The sequence below is a fragment of the Microcaecilia unicolor genome, chromosome 9 (genome assembly GCF_901765095.1).
Source record: "Microcaecilia unicolor chromosome 9, aMicUni1.1, whole genome shotgun sequence".
NCBI lineage: Eukaryota > Metazoa > Chordata > Amphibia > Gymnophiona > Siphonopidae > Microcaecilia > Microcaecilia unicolor.
The window spans coordinates 12,622,268-12,648,526 of NC_044039.1; the positions used below are offsets into that span (position 1 = coordinate 12,622,268).

Consider the following 26,259-nt stretch of genomic DNA (forward strand, 5'->3'; position numbering starts at 1 on the left):
TTCCTCTCTTGTTCTCCATAATGGAGGAGTGGCCTAGTGGTTAGGGTGGTGGACTTTGATCCTGGGGAACTGAGGAACTGAGTTTGATTCCCACTTCAGGCACAGGCAGCTCCTTGTGACTCTGGGCAAGTCACTTAACCCTCCATTGCCCCACGTAAGCCGCATTGAGCCTGCCATGAGTGGGAAAGCGCAGGGTACAAATGTAACAAAAATTAAATAGATACTATTGGAGATTCTACATGGAATGTTGCTATTCCACTAGCAACATTCCATGTAGAAGCCTGTGCAGCCACATTGAATGTTGCTATTCCACTAGCAACATTCCATGTAGAAGCCTGTGCAGCCACATTGGTGATTTGCAAAGGCTGACTTCTACTATCTTAGTGTGGGCCTCTGGCATTGAAGGCTTATAAAACACCCAAAACAATATAAAGTGTCGGATATCGCACAGACTTTTTTTTTCATGGCATTAACTGCATATATTTGACTGCATCAGAGTTGATAACATTTTGACTAGTTCAGTAAAAGCAACTTTTCTTCAAAGATCAATACTGCTTATACGGGCAGATTTCAGGCAATGAAGACTGAAAACAGACAGGGGAAATTTGCGTCTGAGCACTGAGGAAACTTGAGAGGGTTCAATCCGTGTATAAACTATTGTACTGAGCAAAGAAATGGGAAGGCTTAAAAAGAAAAGGCTTATTCTCCAGGCTCAACATAATTCAAATCAACTTCTAGTCTAACAAAGATTCAAGGACACTAATTATCTTTATTATCTTTTACATATTGTTGTTTCAAACAGTGGCATAGCCAGAAGTCAATTTTTGGGTGGGCCAACAGGTTGGATGGGTGGGCACTAGACAGTGGTGTGCTGGTAAATGTTTAACAACAGGCTCTCTCCCCGGTCCACCTGTGCACCCCCCCCATCCACCTGTGCACCTCCCCTCAAAATTGCAGAGCTGGCTATAGCCGGGGAGAGAGCTTTGGGGGGGGGGGGGGGGGCAATGCATTACTGTCTCCAGGAAAAAAAAATTAAATGATCCCAGGTTCCAATTTAATTCATGTTTAATGTGGGATAAAATGCCATAAATAAGTAAATAAATATAAACTTTTAATGTTGAGCACCTGATTCTCAAAGTGGACATATTCCAAACACTATAATGAAAATAAAATGATTTTTTTCTACCTTTGTTGTCTGGTGACTGTTTTTCTGATCATGCTGGCCCAGTATCCGATTCTGCTGCTATCTGTCCTCTTAACTCCGTTTCCAGGGCTTCCTTTCCATTTATTTCTTTACTTTCCTCCTTTCTTCTTCATTTCTTGCTCTATATCCATAAGTAAAAGCTGGGTCCTCTGCAGACTTGACTGTCTAGTGGATCCAGCTTCTGCCTATTTTCTTCAGCCATGTGCAGTTTTTCTCCTCTCTTCCTTTTCCCTCATCTCATCTCCTTCCTCATTCTTCCATCCCCTCCATCCATGTCCAGCAACCCTCCTCTCCCCTTCCCTCCATCCAGCAACCCTCCTCTCCCCTTCTTCCACCATGTCCAGCAACCCTCCTCTCCCCTTCCCTTCATCCAGCAACCCTCCTCTCCCCTGCCCTCTCCTCTCCCCTTCTTCCACCATGTGCAGCAACCCTCCTCTCCACTTCCCTCCATCCAGCAACCCTCCTCTCCCCTGCCCTCTCCTCTCCTCTTCTTCTACCATGTCCAGCAACCCTCCTCTCTCCCCTTCCCTCCATCCAGCAACCCTCCTCTCCCCTTCTTCCACCATGTGCAGCAACCCTCCTCTCCCCTTCGCTCCATCCAGCAACCCTCCTCTCCCCTGCCCTCTCCTCTCCCCTTCTTCCACCATGTCCAGCAACCCTCCTCTCCCCTTCCCTCCATCCAGCAACCCTCCTCTCCCCTTCTTCCACCATGTCCAGCAACCCTCCTCTCCCCTTCCCTTCATCCAGCAACCCTCCTCTCCCCTGCCCTCTCCTCTCCCCTTCTTCCACCATGTGCAGCAACCCTCCTCTCCACTTCCCTCCATCCAGCAACCCTCCTCTCCCCTGCCCTCTCCTCTCCTCTTCTTCTACCATGTCCAGCAACCCTCCTCTCCCCTTCCCTCCATCCAGCAACCCTCCTCTCCCCTTCTTCCACCATGTGCAGCAACCCTCCTCTCCCCTTCGCTCCATCCAGCAACCCTCCTCTCCCCTGCCCTCTCCTCTCCCCTTCTTCCACCATGTCCAGCAACCCTCCTCTCCCCTTCCCTCCATCCAGCAACCCTCCTCTCCCCTTCTTCCACCATGTCCAGCAACCCTCCTCTCCCCTTCCCTCCATCCAGTAACCCTCCTCTCCCCTTCTTCCACCATATCCAGCAGCCCTCCTCTCCCCTTCTTCCACCATATCCAGCAACCCTCCTCTCCCCTTCTTCCACCATGTGCAGCAACCCTCCTCTCCCCTTCCCTCCATCCAGCAACCCTCCTCTCCCCTGCTCTCTCCCCTTCTTCCACCATGTCCAGCAACCCTCCTCTCCCCTTCCCTTCATCCAGCAACCCTCCTCTCCCCTTCCCTTCATCCAGCAACCCTCCTCTCCCCTTCCCTCCATCCAGCAACCCTCCTCCCCTGCCCTCTCCTCTCCCCTTCTTCCACCATGTGCAGCAACCCTCCTCTCCCCTTCCCTCCATCCAGCAACCCTCCTCTCCCCTTCTTCCACCATGTGCAGCAACCCTCCTCTCCCCTTCTTCCACCATGTCCAGCAACCCTCCTCTCCCCTTCTTCCACCATGTGCAGCAACCCTCCTCTCCCCTTCCCTTCATCCAGCAACCCTCCTCTCCTCTCCCGTCTGCCCTGTTTCCTTCCTGCCCCCCCCACCCTAAATTTATTTATTTATATTTAATACATTTATATCCCACATTTTCCCACCAATTGCAGGCTCAATGTGGCTTACACAAATCTGTAGAAAAGGCTACAGTGCATGAAGTACAATTATACATTTTAAAAGTAAGATAGTAAACAACATTTGAAACCAGGGGCGTAGCCACGGGTGGGCCTGGGTGGGCCCAGGCCCACCCAGTTTTGGTTCAGGCCCACCCAGCAGTGGAGGCAGCGGAGCGGAGGGAGCAGGCTGAGCTCCGATCCCGCATCTGCCTCCCCAGCCCGCCACTGCCCCGCCGCCCGCCGTACCTTTAAATATTACAGTTTTGCTGGAGTCGCGGGCAGCCGGCATTGAAGACATCGGCAGGCATACGCCGGTTCCAGCAGCCTTCCCTTCCCTCGTTGCAAGTCGGATGATGGCTCCGCCCTCTTCTGACGTATTTCCTGTTTCTACGAGGGCGGAGCCATCATCCGACTTGCAACGAGGGAAGGGAAGGCTGCTGGAACCGGCGTATGCCTGCCGATGTCTTCAATGCCGGCTGCCCGCGACTCCAGCAAAACTGTAATATTTAAAGGTACGGCGGGCGGCGGGGCAGTGGCGGGCTGGGGAGGCAGATGCGGGATCGGAGCTCAGCCTGCTCCCTCCGCTCCGCTGCCTCCACTGCTGGGTGGGCCTGAACCAAAACTGGGTGGGCCTGGGCCCACCCAGGCCCACCCGTGGCTACGCCCTGGTTTCAAATGTTGTTTACTATCTTACTTTTAAAATGTATAATTGTACTTCATGCACTGTAGCCTTTTCTACAGATTTGTGTAAGCCACATTGAGCCTGCAATTGGTGGGAAAATGTGGGATATAAATGTATTAAATATAAATAAATAAATTTAGGGTGGTCTGGCTCCAGTGTGAGAATTGCTCCAGGAGATCTCGGCATCAGTGGCGTACCAAGGGGGGGGGGGCAGTGGGGGCGGTCCGCCCGGGTGCACGCCGCTGGGGGGGGTGCCGCGCGCCGGTCAGTGTCGTTGGTTTCCATGCTCCCTCTGCCCCGGAACAGGAAGTAACCTGTTCCGGGGCAAAGGGAGCATGGAAACCAACGACACTGACCGGCGCGCGGCACCCCCCCAGCGGTGTGCACCCGGGGGGGGGGGGTGTTTCGCTGGGGTGGGGTCCTTCGCCGGGGGGGGGGGGGGGGTCACGCTGCACGGGGGACGGGGCGCATCGGCGATCCGCCCCGGGTGTCAGCGCCCCTCGGAACGCCACTGCTCGGCAGTCCTAGTGGTCAAATCACTTTAAAACTGGAACGGTGTTTGCACTGGAGAAGAACTTTGACGAATTTCCCCGGAAAACATCCAGCATTTTGGCTAAGTGTTGCTGCCTTCTGTTGTTGGGTTGACAGCCGTACTGCCAACTGCAAAGAATAATTAGAAAATAAACTCTAGGCAAAAGTTTAAATATTGTGGAAGCTGTGGGGAAAAAATCATGTTCAAGTGCTCCAGGGCAGAGTTTTAGTTGGATGTTGAAACTGGTTAACTTAGTATTTTAACAATCAAGCAGCAGGTCCATCGAGGCTTAAATGGGCGGAAATGTGACCTCTCTGTGTAGATTGTGTAAACCAAAGATACTGTTAAGTCTTCCACAAGATAAATGAACATGTATCCTACTATGAAAGCAATTAAAGAAACCCTGAGCGACGAGTTGGCCCTTACAGAGTACATATTACTCCATTAATGAAGTAAATTAGGAAATATATTAGCTCTAAATTTATAGCTTAGAGGGTACCACTGTATTATACACCAATGCTGAGCTGTTCATACCTACAAATATTCTGAGATTTAATGATTTGTTCCAGGTTGTTTGGTGCTAAGGCGGGTGGCAAACCTTCCTCTGCCACTACAACTGAGGTTGTGAAAGCCACAGCAGCAATGTCTGGATCGAGTACCACGTTAGCTCGGCAAGGCAGTCTGGAGTCGCCCTCCTCTGGCACGGGCAGCATGGGAAGCGCTGGTGGGCAAAGTGGCAGCAGCAGCCCCCTGTTCAGCAAACCCTCGGAGCTCACAACAGATGTCATCAACTTGAGCCATTCCCTGGCTTCCAGCCCGGCATCCGTTCACTCTTTCACCTCAGGGGGCCTTGTGTGGGCCGCCAACCTGAGCAGTTCTTCTGCTGGCAGTAAAGACACTCCAAGTTACCAGTCAATGACCAGCCTTCACACCAGCTCTGAATCCATCGACCTTCCTCTTAGCCATCATGGCTCTCTGTCTGGGTTGACCACAAGCACTCAGGAGGTTCAGAGTCTGCTCATGAGGACCGGGAGCGTGAGGTCTACACTTTCAGAAAGGTGAGGTTATTCCCCAAGAAGAAAGACGTCAAACCTTAGAAATAAGTCCAGAGGTAGACACCTAGAGCTGTGATTCCAAACGCACTGCCAGTCTTCTTTTCAGGATGCCTACAGTGCACGTGCTTGAGATTAGAGCTGAACACATTTATCCCTATTGTACGCAAATTTCTCTCGTGCATGTGCATTGTGGTTATCTTGAAAAACCTGACTGACTGGGTATATTCTAAGGCCTGGGTTGAGGACCTACTGTTGCAGAACTGCCATCTCTGTACTAACCGTGATGCCAACATTTTAACAGACACAATTGCTTGTGAGTAGATATGTTAATATTTTAAAGGGATATCCACACCGATTTAACTGGGCAGGAGCGGTTCCTGCCCAGGTAAGTCGCTTCACATGGGGCTATTCTTTGTTATTCAGTGGCACCTAATTTGATAGTTGCTGGTGAATATCAGCAAAAACTGTCAAACACGCTAGCTGTTTTGTGGGCAGTTTGGGGCGGGGGGCGCAGTTGGCATTTATGCAGCTAAATGCCAGTATGCAGCACTTAACCACCCAAGTTAACCAGACAAACCACATAAAACAAGCCCTATTTGTAACCGATTTCACTTAGGTGGTTCAGTTCTAAATGTCGCATCTAACCTTATAAGGGTTAACCAGACACAAAAATCTAGATATTTAATGCCAGTGCCCAGACATGGCTTGGCATTGAATATCTACTGGATATTATCCAGACATAATGCCGATGGTGGACAATAAAAATCTGCTGACTGCTGCCAGCTGAATATACTTTTCCATTGTCATCTTCTTTCATTAGCATGAATTTGGTAGTGGTGAATAAATGGATAGTCGGTCGGAATGGGGGAGGGTGAAAAGTGATCGCTGGGAGGGGGGAGAATTTCAGTTCCAGTCAAAAACGCACTGGCATTTTCGGCCAAAACCCAGATTTCAGTTTGATTTTGATGCCAAATCTGAACCCGAAATTCAGTTGGCCTCTAGAGGTGACATGGAGACCAAATGGTTTTGAGAAATAAATGGCTGGCCAGTTGGAAGAGTTGATAATGTGCTGGGCCCCTATGTATGTAGGTGCGAACACCATGATCATACCAGGCCCGCATAGCTGGAGGGGGCCTGCAGCAGTCGCACTATATAGGTTTAACGATGGCCTTATAGCATTGACTGGTGAAAGGAGAGAAGGCAGCTGGTTGGGAATGTTTTGCCTCACCTCACCCTCAGATCTCTCCCAAAGTGGAGAAAGCTGCCGGGGCCGTTCATAGTCCCAGCTGCAAGGAGAACATGGTGGCGGTAGCCTATTAATGCACAAGGCCTCACTCCAACCTCAAGATGGCCCTGATGCACACTGACGTTAGTGCTACTAAGTTTCAAATATTTGATGACAAGTATTTTTCAAATGTGTGCAATGCACTATTGGTGTCGGTCGCCTTCACTGGCCTCGCCAACTCTCCTGTACTTATTCTTTCCCTTCATATATAGAAATTGAGTAGCCAAGTTGTGGTTTCATATAATTACAATGCTTTGTACAGGCTTAATACATAAGAAAGCCGTGATTTTAAAGCCCTTCAAAAGTAATAGATCCCATAGACTAGATTAGATTTCTCGACCATCTGTTGCGTTAGTATTGCACAGTAACAACTTACGCAAGTATCTCAGGCCTGAGTAGAATTAAATTGTGTACGGTATATACCATGGGCTCCTAATGTTTTTCATTTATTTTTTAATTTTATTTCTGTATATATATTTATTAGTCATCCAGCAGTTTGACTTTTGATACGATATGCTTTGTTTCAGAAGGATTAATAAAGACTGAATAATAAAAATCGTGAGTGATACAGAATCAAACATGAAATATTAAAGCAGTTAAACTAAGTAAAGAAAAATGAAAACACATTGAAACATAAAAAAAATCAACTTGAAAAACAACATAATAAAAAAAAAACCATTAAAGCAACAAAAGAACTGTAATTTGCTGAACACGGATCGTGATATACGTTCATGACTTGTGGAGCCCAGGGATGTTATAATGCTTTGTTCCAATTTGAGGACATAGTTCATACAGTTTCTCCGATAGATAACGCAGTTATTTAAGATGTAGCAGTTCCTAACTTCTGCTTTTAAGCAGCCGTTTCTCTTTTATTCCAAAATAAATATGACTTACAGATAGGAGGATATATTGATGTTCAGTCTTGATTAGCTCGCACTGAGCTCTTTGTAGGGATTACAAATAGAATTGTTGACTTTCTGTTGACTTGGAACCATGTTTTGCTTATTCACCCTGTTGATCTTTATGGCTCAAATTAACGGGTTCTTATTTTTGGGCAGTTAGACATCGCTGAACAGAGGGGTGTGTTCGTTCCTCTTCAAGAGCCTTTTATGCTACTTCCTAACTTAGACTCACCCCTTCCCATAAAAAATAAGAGTTTGATTTTGCTAATTTACTTATGAAAAGTTGAGCTTTATGAGAATTAAAATTGTACATGGCTTCCGTGTAGTCTGTTCAAAATATACATGAAAAAAAAAAAATGTAAATAACAATGTTTTTCCAGCGAGCGTTGCTATGTTGTGATCCTGAATTGTTTCTGTTTGTTTATGTCCTTAGGGGTTTTCTTTGTTTTAACAGCATGCAACTTGACAGAAATACACTACCCAAAAAGGGACTAAGGTATACGGTTTATTTTTTCAGCATTATATGCTGTTTCTGCTTGGAATGCGGTTTGCTCTTCGCTCCTTTACTTTTCTGCTTTCCCTCCTGCGCTGTATGTGGTTTGGAAGCACAGACGTCTGTGAGCAAGGCAGACACGGAGCAAAACAGTATCAGAAATTCAAGCATCTCTTGCAAACCCTGACCAAAGAGATCTCAGCTGGGAAAGAAATAAAACAAAACACCAGATTTTCATTAGGTGTGAAAAGAGAAGTGTTTTTTTTTTTTGTAGATTTGTTTTGCGCTGTCACTCATGGGCTACACAGAACTCTAGTTATTAGAGGAGATGGTAAGAATAATATGGAGCTAAGATTTAATGCAAACCAATATAGCATCTTAAGATTAGGAAGCAGAAATAGAATTATAAATTGCAGACTGCCACAGGATGGTCCTGGAATTCAGACACTGAATAGAACCTTCTAGTCATTCTATGGTACCTTGAAAAAACCCAACCACAGTGTTTGATAAGGCAAAACCTTTTTTTTTTCTCATTTCGGCCTTTCTTCCCAATTTGTGAATTTATTTTTCAGTTTGTTTCACATATTCATTTTAATTAATACTTAAAACAGATTAACACTTTTTAATGCTTGCTAATTGACTTAGCATGCATTAATCCTTAGGTTATCATTCATTAAATAGATTCAGTAATCAGAACACACTAATTTTTCTTTGAAGGTATGCTAAAGCAGTGTTTCCGAAGTCAGTCCTGGACGTAATCAGGTTTTCAGGATATCCACAATGAATATGCATGAAAGAAATTTGCATATAATGCAGGTAGTGTATGCAGATCAAGATGTGAAGCGTCTAGACATTCACGCTTTCCAAAAATACTAGGACTAGGAGGCATGCGATGAAGCTACAATGTAGTCAATTTAAAACGAATCAGAGAAACGTTTTCTTCACTCAACGTGTAATTGAACTCTGGAATTCCTTGCCAGAGAATGTGGTAAAGGTGGTTAGTTTAGCAGAGTTTAAAAAAGGTTTGGACGGCTTCCTAAAGGAAAAGTCTATAGACCGTTATTAAATGGACTTGGGGAAAATCCACTATTTCTGGGATAAGCAGTATAAAATGTTTTTGTACATTTTTGGGATCTTACCGGGTATTTTTGACCTGGATTGGCCACTGTTGGAAACAGGATGCTGGGCTTGATGAACCTTTGGTCTTTCCCAGTATGGCAATACTTATGTATTTATGCATATTCATTGTAGATATCCTGAAAGTCTGACTGGCAAAGGGGTACAGGAGTCCACAAAGAGGCCACACAGATCCGAAACAGAGCAGATCCATACCTGATATATAAAATGATGCCTCTCTCTAAACGCAGTTAGAGCAGAGACTAGTGTCTGTACTGCTGCACTTATGAAGGAGACAGCCGTTTTCTAGTTATGGTTCGAGCTGGAACTGTTTGAGCTGCGGTAGAACAGAAACTAGTATGTGAACTGCTGCATCTGTTAAGGAAACACCTGTGCATAGTTGTTCTTCAGGCTGTTGCGCTGAGCGCTAACACATTTAGGGGCCATTTTACTAAGCCACGTAAGTGTGTACGTGCGCCCAACGCGTGCCAAAATGGAGTTACCGCCCCACTACTGTGTGGCTCATTTTTGGCGCGTGTCCGATACGCGCATCTGAAAAATATTTTTCTATTTTCGGGCGCGCGTAATGGACGCGCGCGCGCCAATTGGCATTTGGCACGCGTAGGTCATTACCACCCGGTTACCGCGTGAGGCTTTACCGCTAGGTCAACGGCTGGTGGTAAGGTCCCGGACCCAAAATAGACATGCAGCAATTTTGATTTTGCTGCACGACCGTTTTCAGCAACAATAAAAAAAATTTGTGCTAAAAAAAAATGGATCGGGGAGCGCCCAAAACCCACGCTTACACTACCGCAAGCCATTTTTCAGCGCGCCTTAGAATTGGGAGTGTGCATCCCAGGCATTCCTAACTGGTATATTATAACCCCTGATGCAGCCCATACATGGGCGAAACGTGGACCACATCGGATATTTTTTAATAAATATATTGCTTTATATATTGGATTTAGATCTGCTCTGTTTTGCGTCTGGCAAAGAGGTTCTCCGGGAAACACTGTGCTAAAGGATTGAATGTGCACTAAAAAAAATGGAAACCCCCTAGTGTTTAACCTTCGTGTTGCTTGTGTGCTGTCTTTTGTTGACAGCACTGGCTGATTAACGAAATCCCTTTTACAGTTTTGGTCCTAAACAGTTATGCTGAGAATGACTAGCCTCCTAAGGTACAGTTTAGTCTCAGGTATAGTTCCAAACTTTTATCCCCGTTCCTAATCCTTATACCAAGAAACTATTGTTCAGTTATTTATTTATTTAATACATTTATACCCCACATTTTCCCGCTAGTTGCAGGCTCGATGTGGCTTACACAAAACCGTAGGGAAGGCTACAGTACAGAAAAGTACAATTAAACAGTGTAAAAGTAAGATAATAAACAAATAGGCATCATTTAAACAACAATATGTAAAAGATAATATAAGATAATTAGTGTTCACGAATCTTGTAGAAACCAGGAGTTAATCAGATTATGTTGAACCTGGAGAATAAGCCTTCTTGAACAGGACGGACTTCAATAATTTTCTAAAATTTAGGTAGTTCTGAGTTGATGTTACTGTTTTGGGTTGTGTGCCTCAGGGGCTTAGCCAGCCTTCCGTGGGGGAGGGGTCCAGAGCCCGGGGGAGGGGGCACATTTTAGCCCTCCCCCTGGCGCCGCCTCCCCCCACCGCCGACATTGCCGCCCCCCCCTCCCGCCGCGAACCCTCCGCCGCTGCAGCCTACCTTTACTTTTGCTGGCGGGGGATCCCACTCCCCCCAGCCGACGTCTTCTTCTCGTTGTATGTGCAGGACGTCAGACTCAGAGAACAGAACTGTTCTCTGAGTCTGACGTCCTGCACGTACAATTACATGCAGGACGTCAGCAAACAAATTGAAGAGCAGGAAGGACTGAGAAGACGTCGGCTGGCGGGGAGTGGGATCCCCCGCCAGCAAAAGTAAAGGTAGGCGGGGGCGGGTTCACCGGGAGGGGGGTCCTGGGGTGAATCTGCGGGGGCCCCGGCCCCCTCAGGCCCCACATAGCTACGCCACTGGTGTGCCTATGAAGGAGAAGTTGGAGGCATAGGTAGATTTGTACTTAAGGCCAGGGCCGCCGAGAGACTGGGCCGGGCCCGGGACAAGGCCACCCCCGGGCCCCGCCCCCACTGCCACCCCCCAGGTTGTCATCGCCCCCCTTGAGGGGGGCCCGGCGCCACAGTCCCACCCGCCTCCGCCACCGGGCCGGGCCCCTTCCACCCAAACCCCCACCAGCAGAAGTGCTGTCTTCTGACTCCGGCGTGCGCGGCCCACACAGACACACTCCTCTCAGCTGATCTTCACTGTACTCTGCAGGGCTTCTGTGCGTCTGACGTCCTGCACATCAGACGCTTCTGTGCGTCTGTGCGTCTGATGCAGACGCACAGAAGCCCTGCAAAGATCAGCTGAGAGGAGCGCGTCTGTGTGGGCCGCGCACGCCGGAGTCAGAACAGAAGACAGCACTTCTGCTGGTGGGGGTTCGGGTGGAAGGGGCCCTGTGGCGGGTGGGACTGCGGCGCCGGGCCCCCTGGGAGGTCCGGGCCCCGGGAATTTTGTCCCCCCTGTCCCCCCCCCCCCCTCGGCGGCCCTGCTTGTGTAAATTTAAATAGGATCAGGAGAGACTGGATCTATTTCTGGGTGGTAAGTCAACCAATTCAAGCATGTATTCGGGAACTTCCCCATAAATGAGCCTGTGAATCAAGGTGCAGACCTTGAAGGCGACTCGTTCTCCGATGGGAAGCCAATGCAGTTTTTCATGAAGGGGCTTGGCAGATTCAAATTTAGATTTTCCGAAGATCAGTCTCGCCGCAGTGTTCTGGGCAGTCTGTCCCTCTCATTTTCCTAAGCCTTGTGGAACCTCAGCACCTTCTGGTACCTTCTGCATAAAGGTCGCTCTGTAGCTGCTGCTCAATTTGTTGGGATTTCTCTTGTCTACTCTTATATGGTTCCGCTTGCCCTTCTTACCTCTGTCTTTGACCGCTCTTTCCATCCATTTTCTTCTGCTCTGCTATTCCGTAGGGCTCGACAGTTTACTGTGGATCTCATGGAGTAATTAGATTTTGCTAAAGAATGTTTGTCTTTCATCCAACAGATGAGAATCTAGGGGTGGAAGTTGCCTATAATTACAGAATGGCAGCTGCATTTCTTTTCTGCTTTAATGCTCACATTAATGCTGCTTTTGTTTGTATAAGACTGGTACACTTGTGATAGCCTAGGTTTCGTTCAGAAAATATTTTGTATTTAAAGAACATGCACTAAATCAACTTTACGTGAATAAAACCTCCAGACGAATGCGTATACTACTACTACTACTATTTAACATTTCTAAAGCGCTACCAGGGTTGCGCAGCGCTGTACAATCTAACAAAGAAGGACAGTCCCTGCTCAAAGGAGCTTACAATCTAAAGGACAAAAAAAGTGCAGCCAATCAAATTGGGGGCAGTCTAGATTTCCTGGATAGAGGTACAATGGTTAGGTGCCGAAAGCGACATTGAAGAGGTGGGCTTTGAGCAAGGATTTGAAGATGGGCAGGGAAGGGGGCTTGGCGTATGGGCTCAGGGAGTTTATTCCAAGCATAGGGTGAGGCGAGGCAGAAAGGGCGGAGTCTGGAGTTGGCGGTGGTGGAGAAGGGTACTGAGAGGAGGGTAGAGAGGTATTGAGGGGCTGCAGATTGAGTGCATTTGTAGGTTAGTAGGAGAAGCTTGAACTGTATGCGGTACCTGATCGGAAGCCAGTAAAGTGACTTGAGGAGAGGGGTGATATGAGCATATCGGCGTATAAAGTTGATTTACACGTTATATGTTTTTATGTGCGTTTTAAATTTTGCATGCGTTAGTTTCTAAAACTAATCACAAAACTGCTCAAACATTGGCCAAAGAATCGGAAGAAATCTAAAAACGAACAAAAAACATTTTATGTGCACATTGCTAAAATATCCTCAGTGAGGCCTAAGACGTAACACCTGCCTATGGATAGGCGTTACATTTTTTCACATGTATGTTGCCTCTAAAAATCCCTTGAGCTCAATTCTGCAAAAGTTGAACTCTCATATGGGTACCTAGCCCCATTTTAGAAAGGACAAAGAAGTCGTAATTGAGAAGTCCAGGTCAGGACCTCTGCAGTTTCACTAGTATCTTAGAACAGAATCTGCTGACATGGAGGCTGTTCTGAAACACAGGAGAAATAGGCATTTATGTACCAAATGCGGGCAGAATAGCAGTGGCGTTCCTAGGGGGGCTGACACCCGGGACGGATCGCCGATGCGCCCTGCCCCCCGGGTGTAGCGCCCCCCGGTGCAGCGCGACCCCCCCCCCCCCGGCAAAAGGACACCCCCCCCTGCGAAAGACCCCCCCCCAGGTGCACGCCGCTGGGGCGGTGCCGCGCGCCGGTCAGCTTCGTTCATTTCCATGCTCCCTCTGCCCCGGAACAGATTGCTTCCTGTTCCAGGGCAGAGGGAGCAAGGAAACGAACGAAGCTTACTGGCGCGTGGCACCCCCCACAGCGGCGTGCACCCGGGGCGGACCGCCCCCACCGCCCTCCCCTTGGTACGCCACTGCATAATTCAGAATAATTTCAAAACAAAAGCGTTGAGTACATAAATGCGTTTTCCCCATTAAAAAAAAAAAGCCATAAACGTGCATTTTTCCAGCACTGTCACAGAGACTGGTTTCCCTTGCCTGGTTGATATTAGGGGGATATAAATTCACCTCCCCAGCTCCCACCCACCCCCCAGCACAACTGTTCATTTATAGTTTAACAGTAGTTTTATTATTAGTTTTCAATTTACTGTTTTCAATTTTATCTCATTTATTGTATTTATGTTTACTGTTGGGTATTTTACTTATTGTTATGCTGTTAGCAAAACTGCAAGTTTTATGTTGAACTGTACCTGCAGTAGACCGCCTAGGGTGAATCTCTTCATAAAGGCGGTAAATAAATCCCAATAAATAAATAAATACCACTGGGAGTCGAGGGGGCAACCTCCCCTGATCCCCCAAGTGCAGTACTGCTTAATAGCAGCTGTTTCCCAGATCCTAAATGTTGATCTTTTAGGACATAGACATTTAGGGTCAGATTCTATATATGGCGTCTAAAAAAAAATCCACTCAGTAAACATTTCTGCCTAAGCGTATTCTATAAGTGGCACTTGGATTTAGGCGCGGTGTTTGGAATATACTTAGTTGATATCCCAGCGCCTCCATTTACACCAGTGAAAATGTGGTTACCGCAGTTATACAGTAACAGCGAAGGGTACACAGCAGATTAACAGAGAAAAAGTGATAAGTGATGTGGAAAGTTGTTACGTGAAAACAGTTTGGTTGTAAAGTTGAAATGTAAGCAGAGAATCGTATGCCTGCATCGTAGCTGATTCACAGCTTGTCTCCCGGCTTTGACGGCCAGGAGGCCCAGATCATCAGATCGGGAAAGATCGTGGGTGCATCCTTCAACGGGAGACACCGAAGGGACAACGGGTGCTGCGAGAGGCAGCGCAGCGAGAGAACAGGGTGCTTCAACGACACAATCTGTGGGACAAAAAGAAGCTGTGTACCCATACATACGTAATGTTAACCAGTGGCGTAGCCACAGGTGGGCCGGGGCCCACCCACTTAGGGTTCAGGCCCACCCATGTTTAGCGGTAGCTGGTAGAGATCCCAAGCTCTGCCAGCTGAAGACTTCATTACCATCAGGGGGAAGTCTGTTTGTGTTTGATAAGACCTACATCAGCCCTTAACCCCAAGATTCCATACTACTACTACTAGACATTTCTAAAGCGCTACTAGGGTTACACAGCGCTGTACAATTTAACATTGGTCTCCACGATACTGGCGCCTGCGCATGCTCAGTTTTCAGCGCATGCCTGCTGCAGACTACCAAGGTAGAGAGAAGCATTTTCCCACCAGCTGAGATATTTTTTTGGTAGTGGGGGGGGGGGGGGGAAGAACATTTGGTGCCCACCCACGTCTTGCCTAGGCCCACCCAAAATCTGCTGTCTGGCTACGCCCTTGATGTTAACGGTTATGATGTCAAGTAATAGAATATTTGTGTGTTAAGAGTAGAAATGTAAAGTTAGATGTCCCTGGCTGCGGCCAAATAAATTCCAAATTATTTGGAATGTTTGATACAGGAAGTATGTCTGAGCGTGTGCCAAGTGCCCGCGTTGATAACGCCTAGTCGTATTCTATAAAGTATGCCTAAATTTAGGCGGTTTGTAGACTACGCTGAGCACTCGTCCGAGTGACTAAATTTAGTCGCGGGTAGTTACGCCAAGTAAAACATGGTGTAAATACCGATGCCTAAATTATGCACAGACCGGATCTACTCTGTAACAACATGCATAGATTTTAGAAACGCCCATGACCCTCCCATTCCACGCCCATAGCCGTGTCCCCTTTTCTACTATGCAACTTAGAATTTACGCACATCACGTTAAAGAATATGCATAGACAACTCTGCGGGTATATTCTATGTAATGCCAATTAGTATCAATTGCTTGTTAATTGGAAATTATCAGTGCTGATTGGCTTGTTAACTAATTAAGTTGAGCGCGCAAATCCAGAATGCGACCAGATTTGCGCTGTATGGAATCTTGGGGTTAAGGGCTGATGTAGGTCTTACCAAACACAAACAGAGCTTGTAAAATGAGGGCCTTAATCTAGTATCTTTTCTCCTATGGAGTTTCTGTTCATGTCTATCAGCAAACACAGAGTCTCTGAGCTAAAACTTTGCACTTCTTTTTAATCTGAAATTCTGTTTTTCTGCCTGTTAAATGCGTCAGCTGTGTTCTCTTGCAGATATACTCCGTCGTCTCGGCAGGCGAGCCAGGAGGAGGGTAAGGAATGGCTGCGCTCGCATTCGACTGGAGGCCTGCAGGACACTGGCAGCCAGTCTCCTCTCGTGTCCCCTTCAGCCATGTCATCTTCCGTCGTCGGAAAGTATCACTTTTCGAACTTGGGTAAGACTTACAATTCCTTTCGCAAAAGATTCGTCCAAAAAGAAAAGAAAGGGAGCAGGGAAATGAAAGTGTTCGCTGCCAGGTTGTGCTCTGGTGGGAAACGTTGAAGCCCTGAAGCAAATCTGAAGGCTCTTAGGGCTCCTTTTATTAAGCGGCGGTAAGCCCAAAATGGGTTTACTGCTCTCTAGATGTAAAACAAAATAGTGAGGAGAAACCAAGGAGGATACCAAAAAGCTTTTAGTGGGTTTCTTAAAAATGACCCGACACGGCCGTGTTTCGGCCCTAAGGCCTGCCTCAGGGGTCTTGCTGCGCAGTCTCAGGTGTTGCAGTGTAATATTATACACCGATGAGAATTTATGCACAATTTTGGAAAATCAAAAACTTCTTTGGTCTCTTCTCCTTTGAAAATGGCAACACCTGAGACTGATCAAGACCCCTGAGGCAGGCCTTAGGGCCGAAACACGGCCATGTCGGGTCGTTTTTAAGAAACCCAATAAAAGCTTTTCGGTATCCTCCTTGGTTTCTCCTCACTATTTTGTTTTACATCTCATGGCACCGTGAGGTTTTTTTCCCCCTCCTTTTTCTTGCTTGTTTACTGCTCGCTATACAGGAAGTACTGCTGGGCTACTTAAGCATCCCGGCGGTACTTCCCACCCCCTAGCACATCATCATTTCCAGCGCTACAAAACTGTATTTATTTTTGTAGCGCCGGAGTGTTCCCGGCGGTAATCGGGCAGTGCCGCGTTACTGCCTGATTACCGCCGGGTTAACGCAGGAGCCCTTACCACCACCTCAATGGGTGGCGGTAAGGGCTCCCCCCCGAAACAGCCTCGCGGCAAGTGTTTTACTTGCCGCACAGCCATTTCCTGTAGGAAAGCTAGACGTTCCTTTTACCAGCTGCGGTAAAAGGGGGCCTCAATGCGTATGTAAAACACGCGCCGATGCCAGCGCTGCCCCCCCTTTGCCGCAGCTTGTTAAAAGGGGCCCTTAGTTTACCAGTGCATTACGAAGAGAATAAACTTCCCACTGCGATTTTTTTATGAAAATTAAGAAAAGAGAAATTGTTTTCATTTTAAAAGCGTTTTGGAATCATCATGAATATTTTATTAACTTGTGGCACTGGACCTCTGAACTCAACACAAAGCAGAGTGACAGTCGATTAGACCCTGTACCTACAATTGATAGCTATGGAGGCAGATGAGACTGTGCGTTGCAGAATAAACGTCAGGTAATGAAATGTTAATTTGTAGTTGAACTCTTAATTTTTTTCCATTGCAGTGAGTCCAACCAATTTGTCCCAGTTTAATCTTCCCGGACCCAGTATGATGCGTTCGAACAGCATCCCTGCTCAAGACTCTTCGTTCGATCTGTATGATGATTCTCAGTTGTGTGGCAGTGCTACGTCCTTAGAGGACAGACCCCGAGCAATCAGTCATTCAGGCTCTTTCAGAGACAGCATGGAAGAAGGTAAACGCGATCTATCATCCGTAAAACAATCTAAAGAAAGCAACAAACAAAAAACCCCTGAAATAAAAATAGCCCAAAGTAAGTCATTGAAACGAATGCAAACACGAATGGCATGTTGGCGGGTTAAACTCAAAATCGGTACAGTGGGAATGAGAGAATACTATTATGCCATAAATAAGAAGTAATAGGGGAAAGAAAGTGGAGAAACAAGAAAAACATGGGTTAAAAACTAACCATGCATCAAAAGCGACCATCATAGGACCCTCTGAAAAAAAAAACCTCCTAAAAAAAAAAAAAAACTCCACTCAAACACATGAATCCACTAAAAAAGTTAATTTTGTGAAAAAAGCTAAAAAAGCAGCATATAACATATAGAGGGGCATAATTGAACGAAGACGTCTATCTCCATGGGCGTTTATCTCCGAGAACGGGTCCGTGAAGGGGCGGACCGAACCGTATTTTCGAAAAACATGGACGTTTATCTTTTTTTTTGAGCTGGGCGTTTTTGTTTTTCAGTGATAAAGGAAACCGAAAGCGCCCAGCTCAAAAACGAAGAACTCCAAGACATTTATTCGTGGGAGGGGCCAGGATTCGTAGTGCACTGGTCCCCCTCACATGCCAGGACACCAACCGGGCACCCTAGGGGGCACTTTAAAAAAACCAAAAACAAGGTAAAACAGCTCCCAGGTGCATAGCACCCTTCCCTTGGGTGTTGAGTCCCCCCCAAATCCCCCTCAAAACCCACTGCCCACAAGTCTACACCATTACTATAGCCCTAAGGGGTGAAGGGGGGCACCTACATGTGGGTACAGTGGGTTTGGGGGGCGGTTTGGAGGGCTCCCATTTACCAGCACAAGTGTAACAGGTGGGGGGGGGGGATGGGCCTGGGTCCACCTGCCTGAAGTCCACTGCACCCCCTAATAACTGCTCCAGTGACCTGCATACTGCTGCCAGGGAGGTGGGTATGACATTTGAGGTTGAAAATAAAAAGTTGTGAAACGGCATATTTTGTGGTGGGAGGGGGTTTGTGACCACTGGGGAGTCAGGGGAGGTCATCCCCGATTCCCTCCAGTGGTCATCTGGTCATTTAGGGCACTTTTTGGGGCCTTATTCGTGGAAAAACAGGGTCCAGGAAAAGTGCCCTAAATTCTCGCTAAAAACGCATATTTTTTTTCCATTATCGGCGAAAGGCGCCCATCTCTGATCGCCCGATAACCACGCCCCAGTTCCGCCTTCACCATGCCTTCGACACGCCCCCATCAACTTTGTCCGCATCCGCGACGGAGTGCAGTTGAAAACGTCCAAATTCGGCTTTCGATTATACCGCTTTATTCGTTTTTGTGAGATAAACGTCTATCTCCCGATTTGGGTTTTTCTATTTCGATTATAAGCAGGATAGTAACATAGTAGATGACAGCAGAAATAGACCTGCACGGTCCATCCAGTCTGCCCAACAAGATAAACTCACATGTGCCATTCTTTGTGTATACCTTACCTTGATTTGTACCTGCCTTTTTCAGGGCACAGACCGTATAAGTCTGCCCAGCACTATCCCCGCCCCCCAACCACCCGCCCCACCTCCCACCCAGGGCCGGTCCTAGGGTCTCTGGCGCCCCCCTGCAGACTATGAGTTGGTGCCCGCACGCCCCCCCCCCCAGCATCTCCTTTCTGTCTTCTCCCACCCTGCCCCTGTCCAGCGATTCTCCTTCGCCCCATCCCCCGCTGCCCTTGGTGCTTTAAATCTTTAATTTACCTCCGTTCCAGCAGCCGCGTCATTTGAAAGCCTTGCCCCGTCTCTAGCCTTCACTCCCTTCGTGAGTTCGTTCTGCAGTCCTGCCCTCGAGGAAATGACGTCAGAAGGCGGGACTGCGGAACGAACTCACGAAGGGAGGGAAGGCTAGAGACGGGGCAGGGCTTTCAAATGATGCGGCTGCTGGAACTGAGGTAAATTAAAGATTTAAAGCACCAAGGGCGGCGCGGTATGGCGGTGCAGCGCCGCAGCGGTGCCCTTGAAGGCAGGTGCCCCCCTGCGGCGCTTACCCCGCTTACCGGATTTGACCGGCCCTGCTCCCACCACTGGCTCTGGCATGGACCTTATAAGTCTGCCCACCTCCCAACCACCACCCTCCCCTCCCACCACCGGCTCTGGCACAGACTCCATATGGTAAGAACAGCTTCACAGCTGTGCCGCTCATGCAAAACAATTTGTACTTATCTTCAATAAGGACGCTATTCCATTTTCTGAACCAGCAGTCAAATATCAGTGTGAAGGCACCAGGCCTACACCTGACAGGGGTTCCTGTTTCGCAGGGGAGGACGCTCTCTCCTGTGGCTCTGAAGTTCAAAGATGGTGCCAAGACACTAAGAGATGCCAAAGATTTATACTGACCTCACTCAAAAGCTTCACCCATTAGGAACAATACACCAGTGGGTGTAGCCTAAAAAAGAAGACACCGACCACTCTTATCTTAACATTTAAACCAGCTGGCTCAAGCTGTAGGAGAGTTACACATGTCAAAAGGACATTTGTACATGGAAGCTGAGATATGCATGTGGAGAGTAGTTTAATAATTAGCTGGTGCCTTTTAGAAAGACACATAAAGGCCAGTTTATTTATTTTTGTTTACTTATTTAGATTTTGCTCACACCTTGTCCTTCATTTCAGTCCAGATGGACCCTCTTCACTTTCCCCAGGCAGGCGATCAGACTCAGCCACTTTCAGTTGAGTCCCTTTCCTCCTTTCCCTACCACTCTCGGGTGCCTTGTGCTAAAAGGTGGCTTCCAAAAGTCCAGGCTCCCTGCCACAGGCGCTGAGAGGAACAGAAGATCACTCCTGTCCTACCACAGCATACATGCTCTTGACAGTCAGTCACACATTGGGAGCACCAGAACGAGGCTTGGAATACAAGAAGAGAAGCTATTGGATTCCCACAATGAGGCTTGAAATGCACAGAAAGACACAGCCAGAACAGCAGCACTTACTCAAAATGAGCCTGGACTTTTGGAAGCCACCTTTTAGCACAAGGCACCCGAGAGTGGTAGGGAAAGGAGGAAAGGGACTCAACTGAAAGTGGCTGAGTCTGATCGCCTGCCTGGGGAAAGTGAAGAGGGTCCATCTGGACTGAAATGGGGGACAAAGACCATTTTTAAGCTCTTATCTGCAGATCTTTTATCCTTGGAATCTTTTATCTGCATTTTGAGATTCCTTTGATGTGTTATATTCAATTTCACCTTGATTAATAAGACTCCTGATGTAGGCCTAACTGGCCAAAACACAACGTTGTGTCGAGTCATTTTTAATGTGTGATTGTTATATTATTATTTGTTTGAAAATTATTAAATTTTGTTTTTTTAAAGATAATTTGGTTCCATTCTTTGGATAGCCTGGCTTATATTCCCACCTTTTTTATTTTTTATTTTTTATTTTTCATTTCACGCCTCGTGGGATCTATCGAGTTCTCCACTTTTCTTGTGGATTCTCTTTATTCTTTAGGGTTCTACATGGAATGTTGCTACTATTTGAGGTTCTGCATGGAATCTTGTCACTCTTTAGGATTCCAGAATCTTGATATTCTTTGGGGTTCTACATGGAATGTTGCTATTCTTTGAGATTCTGAATGGAATCTTTATTTATTTATTTAGATTTTGCTCACACCTTTTTTAGTAGTAGCTCAAGGTGAGTTACATTCAGGTACACTGGAGATTTCTCTATCCCAGGAGGGCTCACAATCTAAGTTTGTACCTGAGGCAATGGAAGGTTAAGTGACTTGCCCAAGATCACAAGGAGCAGTAGTGGGATTTGAACCAGCCACCTCTGGATTGCAAGACCCTGGTGCTCTAACCACTAGGCCACTCCTCCACTATAGCAACATTCCATGTAGAAGCCTGCCCTTGCAGATCAGCAACGTGGCTGTGCAGACTTCTGTTTCTGTGAGTCAGACTCACAGAAACAGAAGCCTGCGCGGCTGCGTTGCTGATCTGCAAGGACAGGCTTCTACATGGAATGTTGCTAGTGGAATAGCAACATTAACATTCCATGAAGAATCTCAAATAGTAGCAACATTCCAGAATCTCAAAAAGTGGCAACATTCCATGTGGAATCTTCAATAGTAGCAATATTCCATATATTTAGATTTTGCTCACACCTTTTTCAGTAGTAGCTCAAGGTGAGTTACATTCAGGTACACTGGAGATTTCTCTGTCCCAGGAGGGCTCACAATCTAAGTTTGTACCTGAGGCAATGGAGGGTATTTATAATGAATTTATGTTGCATCTCAAGTAGAACACTTGACAACAGAAAATGTCACCTATCCCAGGAAAATAACAATAATTCAGAAATATTCAAGAAATTCAAATACGGATCTAGGCTATGCATATAACCTCAACAAAAGGAAGGGGAAATGGACAGAAGAACCTATTCAAGTATATTAAGAAAAATAAATAAAACAAGAAATATCTTCCGGAGACTTGCAGTTACTTTTACATTTATATGAACAAGACTAACTATTCTGTGCCCACCACCTTCACTATAGGATAGGACGCCACAATCCGAACTAGAAGTTTCCTAGCCACCACAAAATTACTTAAGGGGACCTTTTACTAAGCCATGTAAGCGTCTACGTGCATCCTACATGGGTCATTTTTAAACTACTGCCCGGCTACCGCATGGCCCAGGCGGTAATTTCATTTTTTACGCGCATCCACTAATCGCGCCGGAATTTTCTGGCAGGTGGTAATTAGCATTGCACCTGCATAGACCATTACCGCCCGGTTAACGCATGAGACCTTACCGCTAGGTCAGTGGGTGGCGGAAAGGTCTTAGGCTCAAAATGGACGTGCATTTTCGGCCAAAAAAAAAAAAATTTTTTTGCAGGTGCGCTGAAAAATGGACCAGTGTGCGTCCAATACACATGTCTACACCAGGGTGTTTTTCGGTAAACCTTAATAAAAGGGACCCCTTAAATGTCCTGGGTCAAGAAAGGAAATATACCTTAGCCTCCAGTTTTACAACACATTTACAAGGAAATTTTAGGACGTAAGTAGCTCCCAAGGCCAAAACTTGAGGTTTAAGAGCCAAAAAGGCCTTTCTCCTCAATTAGTGGCCCTTGGATAGATCAAGAAATACATAAAGGTTTGACCGAGGAACACTTGATCCTGAAAGTGGAAAAATAAACGAAGGACGTCTCATGAATATTGTTCTTTCTCTGTTTTTTTTTTTTTTTAGTACACGGTTCCTCGTTATCACTGGTCTCCAGTACATCCTCGCTGTTCTCTACAGTAAGTGTTTTGCGATGCTAGAAGGTCCTTATAGACGTATAACAATTTGTCAACTTGTATTTATTTATCTGATATACTGTTTATGTTCTGAAAGACACCATCACTTAACCAAACGCCAAGAAAATAAAATACACATACTAACTAATCAGTAACCCTCATTTCCCCTTACGTTCCCGCCCGTAACCTCCGCTCACAGAACAAATCCCTCCTCTCAGTACCCTTCTCCACCACCGCCAACTCCAGGCTCCGCTCATTCTGCCTCGCCTCACCCTATGCTTGGAATAAACTTCCTGAGCCCTTACGCCAAGCCCCCTCCCTACCCATCTTCAAATCCTTGCTCAAAGCCCACCTCTTCAAGGTTGCTTTCGGCACCTAACCTTTATACCTTTCAGGAAATCTAGACTGCCCCAATTTGACTGCCCCCACTTGACTGACTGAACATTTGTCCTTTAGATTGTAAGCTCTTTGAGCAGGGACTGTCCTTCTATGTTAAATTGTACAGCGTTGCTTAACCCTAGTAGCGAATGTCAAGTAGTAGTAGTAGTATAGAGAGGAAACTAAACCGTGCAGTAAAACCCCAAATCCTAAATGCTGTTTTGCCATACTGGTTCTTCCCTTTTTTCAGTGGGCTTCTTCTTGACTACTCTGGTAGTTTTTTGCCTTTCTTTTTGTTCATCTATTTACCTTTATCCTTAGTACAGAGCATGGCTTAAACTATCCAGGTCAGGTGGTTTTTGGCATTACTGCAGTATGTCATCGAAGACCTACACAGTGAAGAATGACTAGTCCAGGGAGAAAAAAAGATCTCATACACCTTTGGCAAACTATAAGAATTTCTTATGCGCACAGTGCAAAAAGTAATCATCGATCAAAACCCCCCCAAACACATATTTTTCAGTATTTTTTACTTTTGTACTATAAAAAACCTTATATCTATCTATCTATCTATCTATCTATCTATCTATCTATCTATCTATCTATCTATCTATCTATCTATCTATCTATCTATCTATCTATCTATCTATCTATCTATCTATCTATACACAAGTAATAGGTAATAAAGGCATGAAAGGTTCACTGCCCCACACTGGTACGATGTGCAGTGCTGTTCAACAACGCACTTAAATTTAAAAAATTAAGACATTAAAATTTTTCTTAGAAGCGCTGCCCAGTTGAAGTGTGGTTACACCCCAGCTTGTAGATTTAGCATATGTGTGGTCCCAACGGTCCCGTTTCGCTCCACTTCTTCAGGAAACCACACCGATGACTATTTAAAATTTCAGCTCGCTGGAGGGTAGACTTCCCACTGGCCCAAATAGAAACAATGTATCACCAACATTCCCTATAACGGAATTCTTACCATTATTAGAACAATGATTTGACACAACCTTTTAACTTTACCACAAGATTCTTTTCCTTAACAGATTAATTCCACTCTGAGGGCTGTTATTTTATTGCAAAAGGTTTAGTGTCGGCAAACACTGATTCTGTTGTATGAAATTTCATTATAAAATGATTCTTTTCCCCTCTTATTTTTTTGCAGGCTGAAGAAAAGGCCCACTCTGAGGTATTTTCTTCCTAATCTATTTACCTTTATGTACTAGACTTCCTTCTATGGCACAGGCAACTTTATTGTGACATGGGAAATAATGTTTGCTGCGTTTGAGGTCTCTGCCTTAACAGAAATTATTTGGTGCTCTTTCCAGTACTTAAGGGACGAGGGTTTGGCTCAGTTTCCGCTCAGAGTGGCAGAGGCATGATAATGTTTGTCTTAACTGCCTTGTTTTTGTAATTCACCAAAAGAGATGAAAAAACACGGGTAAAAGTAATCATGGTCAAGAAATTATGAAGAGCAATTCTAGGCGTCCCAATGCCGGGCACTTAGTACCGATTCTGTGATGGCATCTTGGCATCAAAATTACATTATAGAATAATAGTGGAACCCAGCCCGTTTCCTCAACAATGAAACGGGCCCTATGAAGGCTCTCTTGTAAGCGATTTTTCGTCTGTCCCCTGCCCTCTCCTTCTTCTCCATGTCCAGCGATTCTTCCCTTCCCATCCCATCCCCTCCATGTCCAGTGATTCTCCTCTTCCCTGCCCTCCCATCCGTGTCCCACGATTCTCTTCTCTCCTCTTCCCTGCCCTCCCATCCCATCCATGTCCAGCAATTCTCCTCTTCCCTGCCCTCCCATCCATGTACCACGATTCTCTTCTCTCCTGTCCTCTCCTCCCATCCCATCCATGTCCATCGATTCTGCTCTGCCCTGCCCTCCCCTCGATGTGCCGCGATTCTCTCTTCCTTTGTACCTCATCGTTTTCTGGCTGGCCTGGCTGGCTTCCCTTCTGTTGGTAACATTCTAAGGTCAGCTCGCCTACAGCGTTCCCTTCCCTTTCACTGTTCCGCCGTCTGTCGTCATTACGTTTTGACGCGAGGGCGGGGCATTGAGGAGGAGCGGAACGCTGGAGGCTGGCTGACGTCATGAGATGTTACGAACCCAGGCAGCCAGACATGGAACGTTGGAGGTGCAAATTATTATATAGGACTAGCATAGGCTTGGCATTGGTAGCCTCAAGCTTAGGCATGCCCTCTTACACCATGTCAATGGTAAGAGTAAGTTGGCGTGTCTAGGTGTGTCACATGATGCGCATAGTTTATAGTATTCTGTAAACTCCGCACCTTACAAAGCAGTGGTAAGTCCAACGCGAGCTTACCGCGTGCTAAAAATGGAGTACTGCAGCCCGGCGGTAGTTCTCACCCCCAGTGTGCCGACATATCCAGCGCTACAAGAATATTTGTATTTTTGTAGCGCCGGTGTGTACCCGGCGATAATATGCTACGCGCTGCTTGGTTACTTCTAGGTTAGTGCGGGAGCCCTTACCGCCACCTCAATAGTGGTGGTAAGGGCTCCCCCCCCCCCCCCCCAAATTGGCCACGTGACCAGTACTTCACTTGCCAGCACAGGCCCCCTATTGCCCCAGCTCTTATTTTTTTTATTGCTTTTGTTTTTCTGATTTATTTATTTTTGCATTACTGCTTTTAGAGCAGTAGAGCAGCTCTGTAACACCATCACTGTAAATGCTTCAGTCACAGCTGGTGGAAGGTAAAACCAAACTCCTTTTCTTTATCAACCCAGCAAATTGTCAAACTGCGCCGGGAGCTGTTGGCATCGCAAGAAAAAGTTGCTACTCTTACGTCCCAGCTATCAGCAAATGTAAGTACGACTGTATTAGTAACAAAACGGTAAATAAAACCTGGAAATCCTTAGCTGCAGGGCCACAGAATCGCATAACTGACATTGAAGAAATAGATTAACGGTTGGAGCAACAGGCTGAGAATCAGGAAAGCCTGGTTCAGATCCAACTGTGGCTCTTTACGATCTTGGACAAGTCAATTAGGGCCAGACACTCTATATGAGGCATCAAAAAAATTCACACGGTAAACATTTCCGCAGAAACGTATTCTATAATTGGCACCTAGGTTTAGGCGCAGTATAAAGAATACGCTTAGTTGATATCCCAGCGCCTAAAGCAAAGCAATTGCTCAGCGTGCCTACTTCCT

General features: G+C 46.4%; 1 protein-coding gene across 6 annotated transcripts in view; it reads left to right on the forward strand.

The window, feature by feature from the left end:
• Nucleotides 1-26,259, forward strand: part of NAV3 (neuron navigator 3) — a 454,524-nt gene that overhangs the window by 369,155 nt on the left and 59,110 nt on the right. For 3 of the 6 annotated variants that reach the window (XM_030214020.1, XM_030214022.1, XM_030214018.1), the window contains exons 16-22: nucleotides 4,702-5,190; nucleotides 7,808-7,870; nucleotides 15,796-15,956; nucleotides 17,235-17,423; nucleotides 22,648-22,700; nucleotides 24,244-24,267; nucleotides 25,835-25,912. In XM_030214020.1, the coding sequence (XP_030069880.1) occupies nucleotides 4,702-5,190; nucleotides 7,808-7,870; nucleotides 15,796-15,956; nucleotides 17,235-17,423; nucleotides 22,648-22,700; nucleotides 24,244-24,267; nucleotides 25,835-25,912 (1,057 nt within the window). The remainder of the gene's footprint in view (nucleotides 1-4,701; nucleotides 5,191-7,807; nucleotides 7,871-15,795; nucleotides 15,957-17,234; nucleotides 17,424-22,647; nucleotides 22,701-24,243; nucleotides 24,268-25,834; nucleotides 25,913-26,259) is intronic. The other 3 variants (XM_030214023.1, XM_030214017.1, XM_030214019.1) reach the window with 1 other exon arrangement.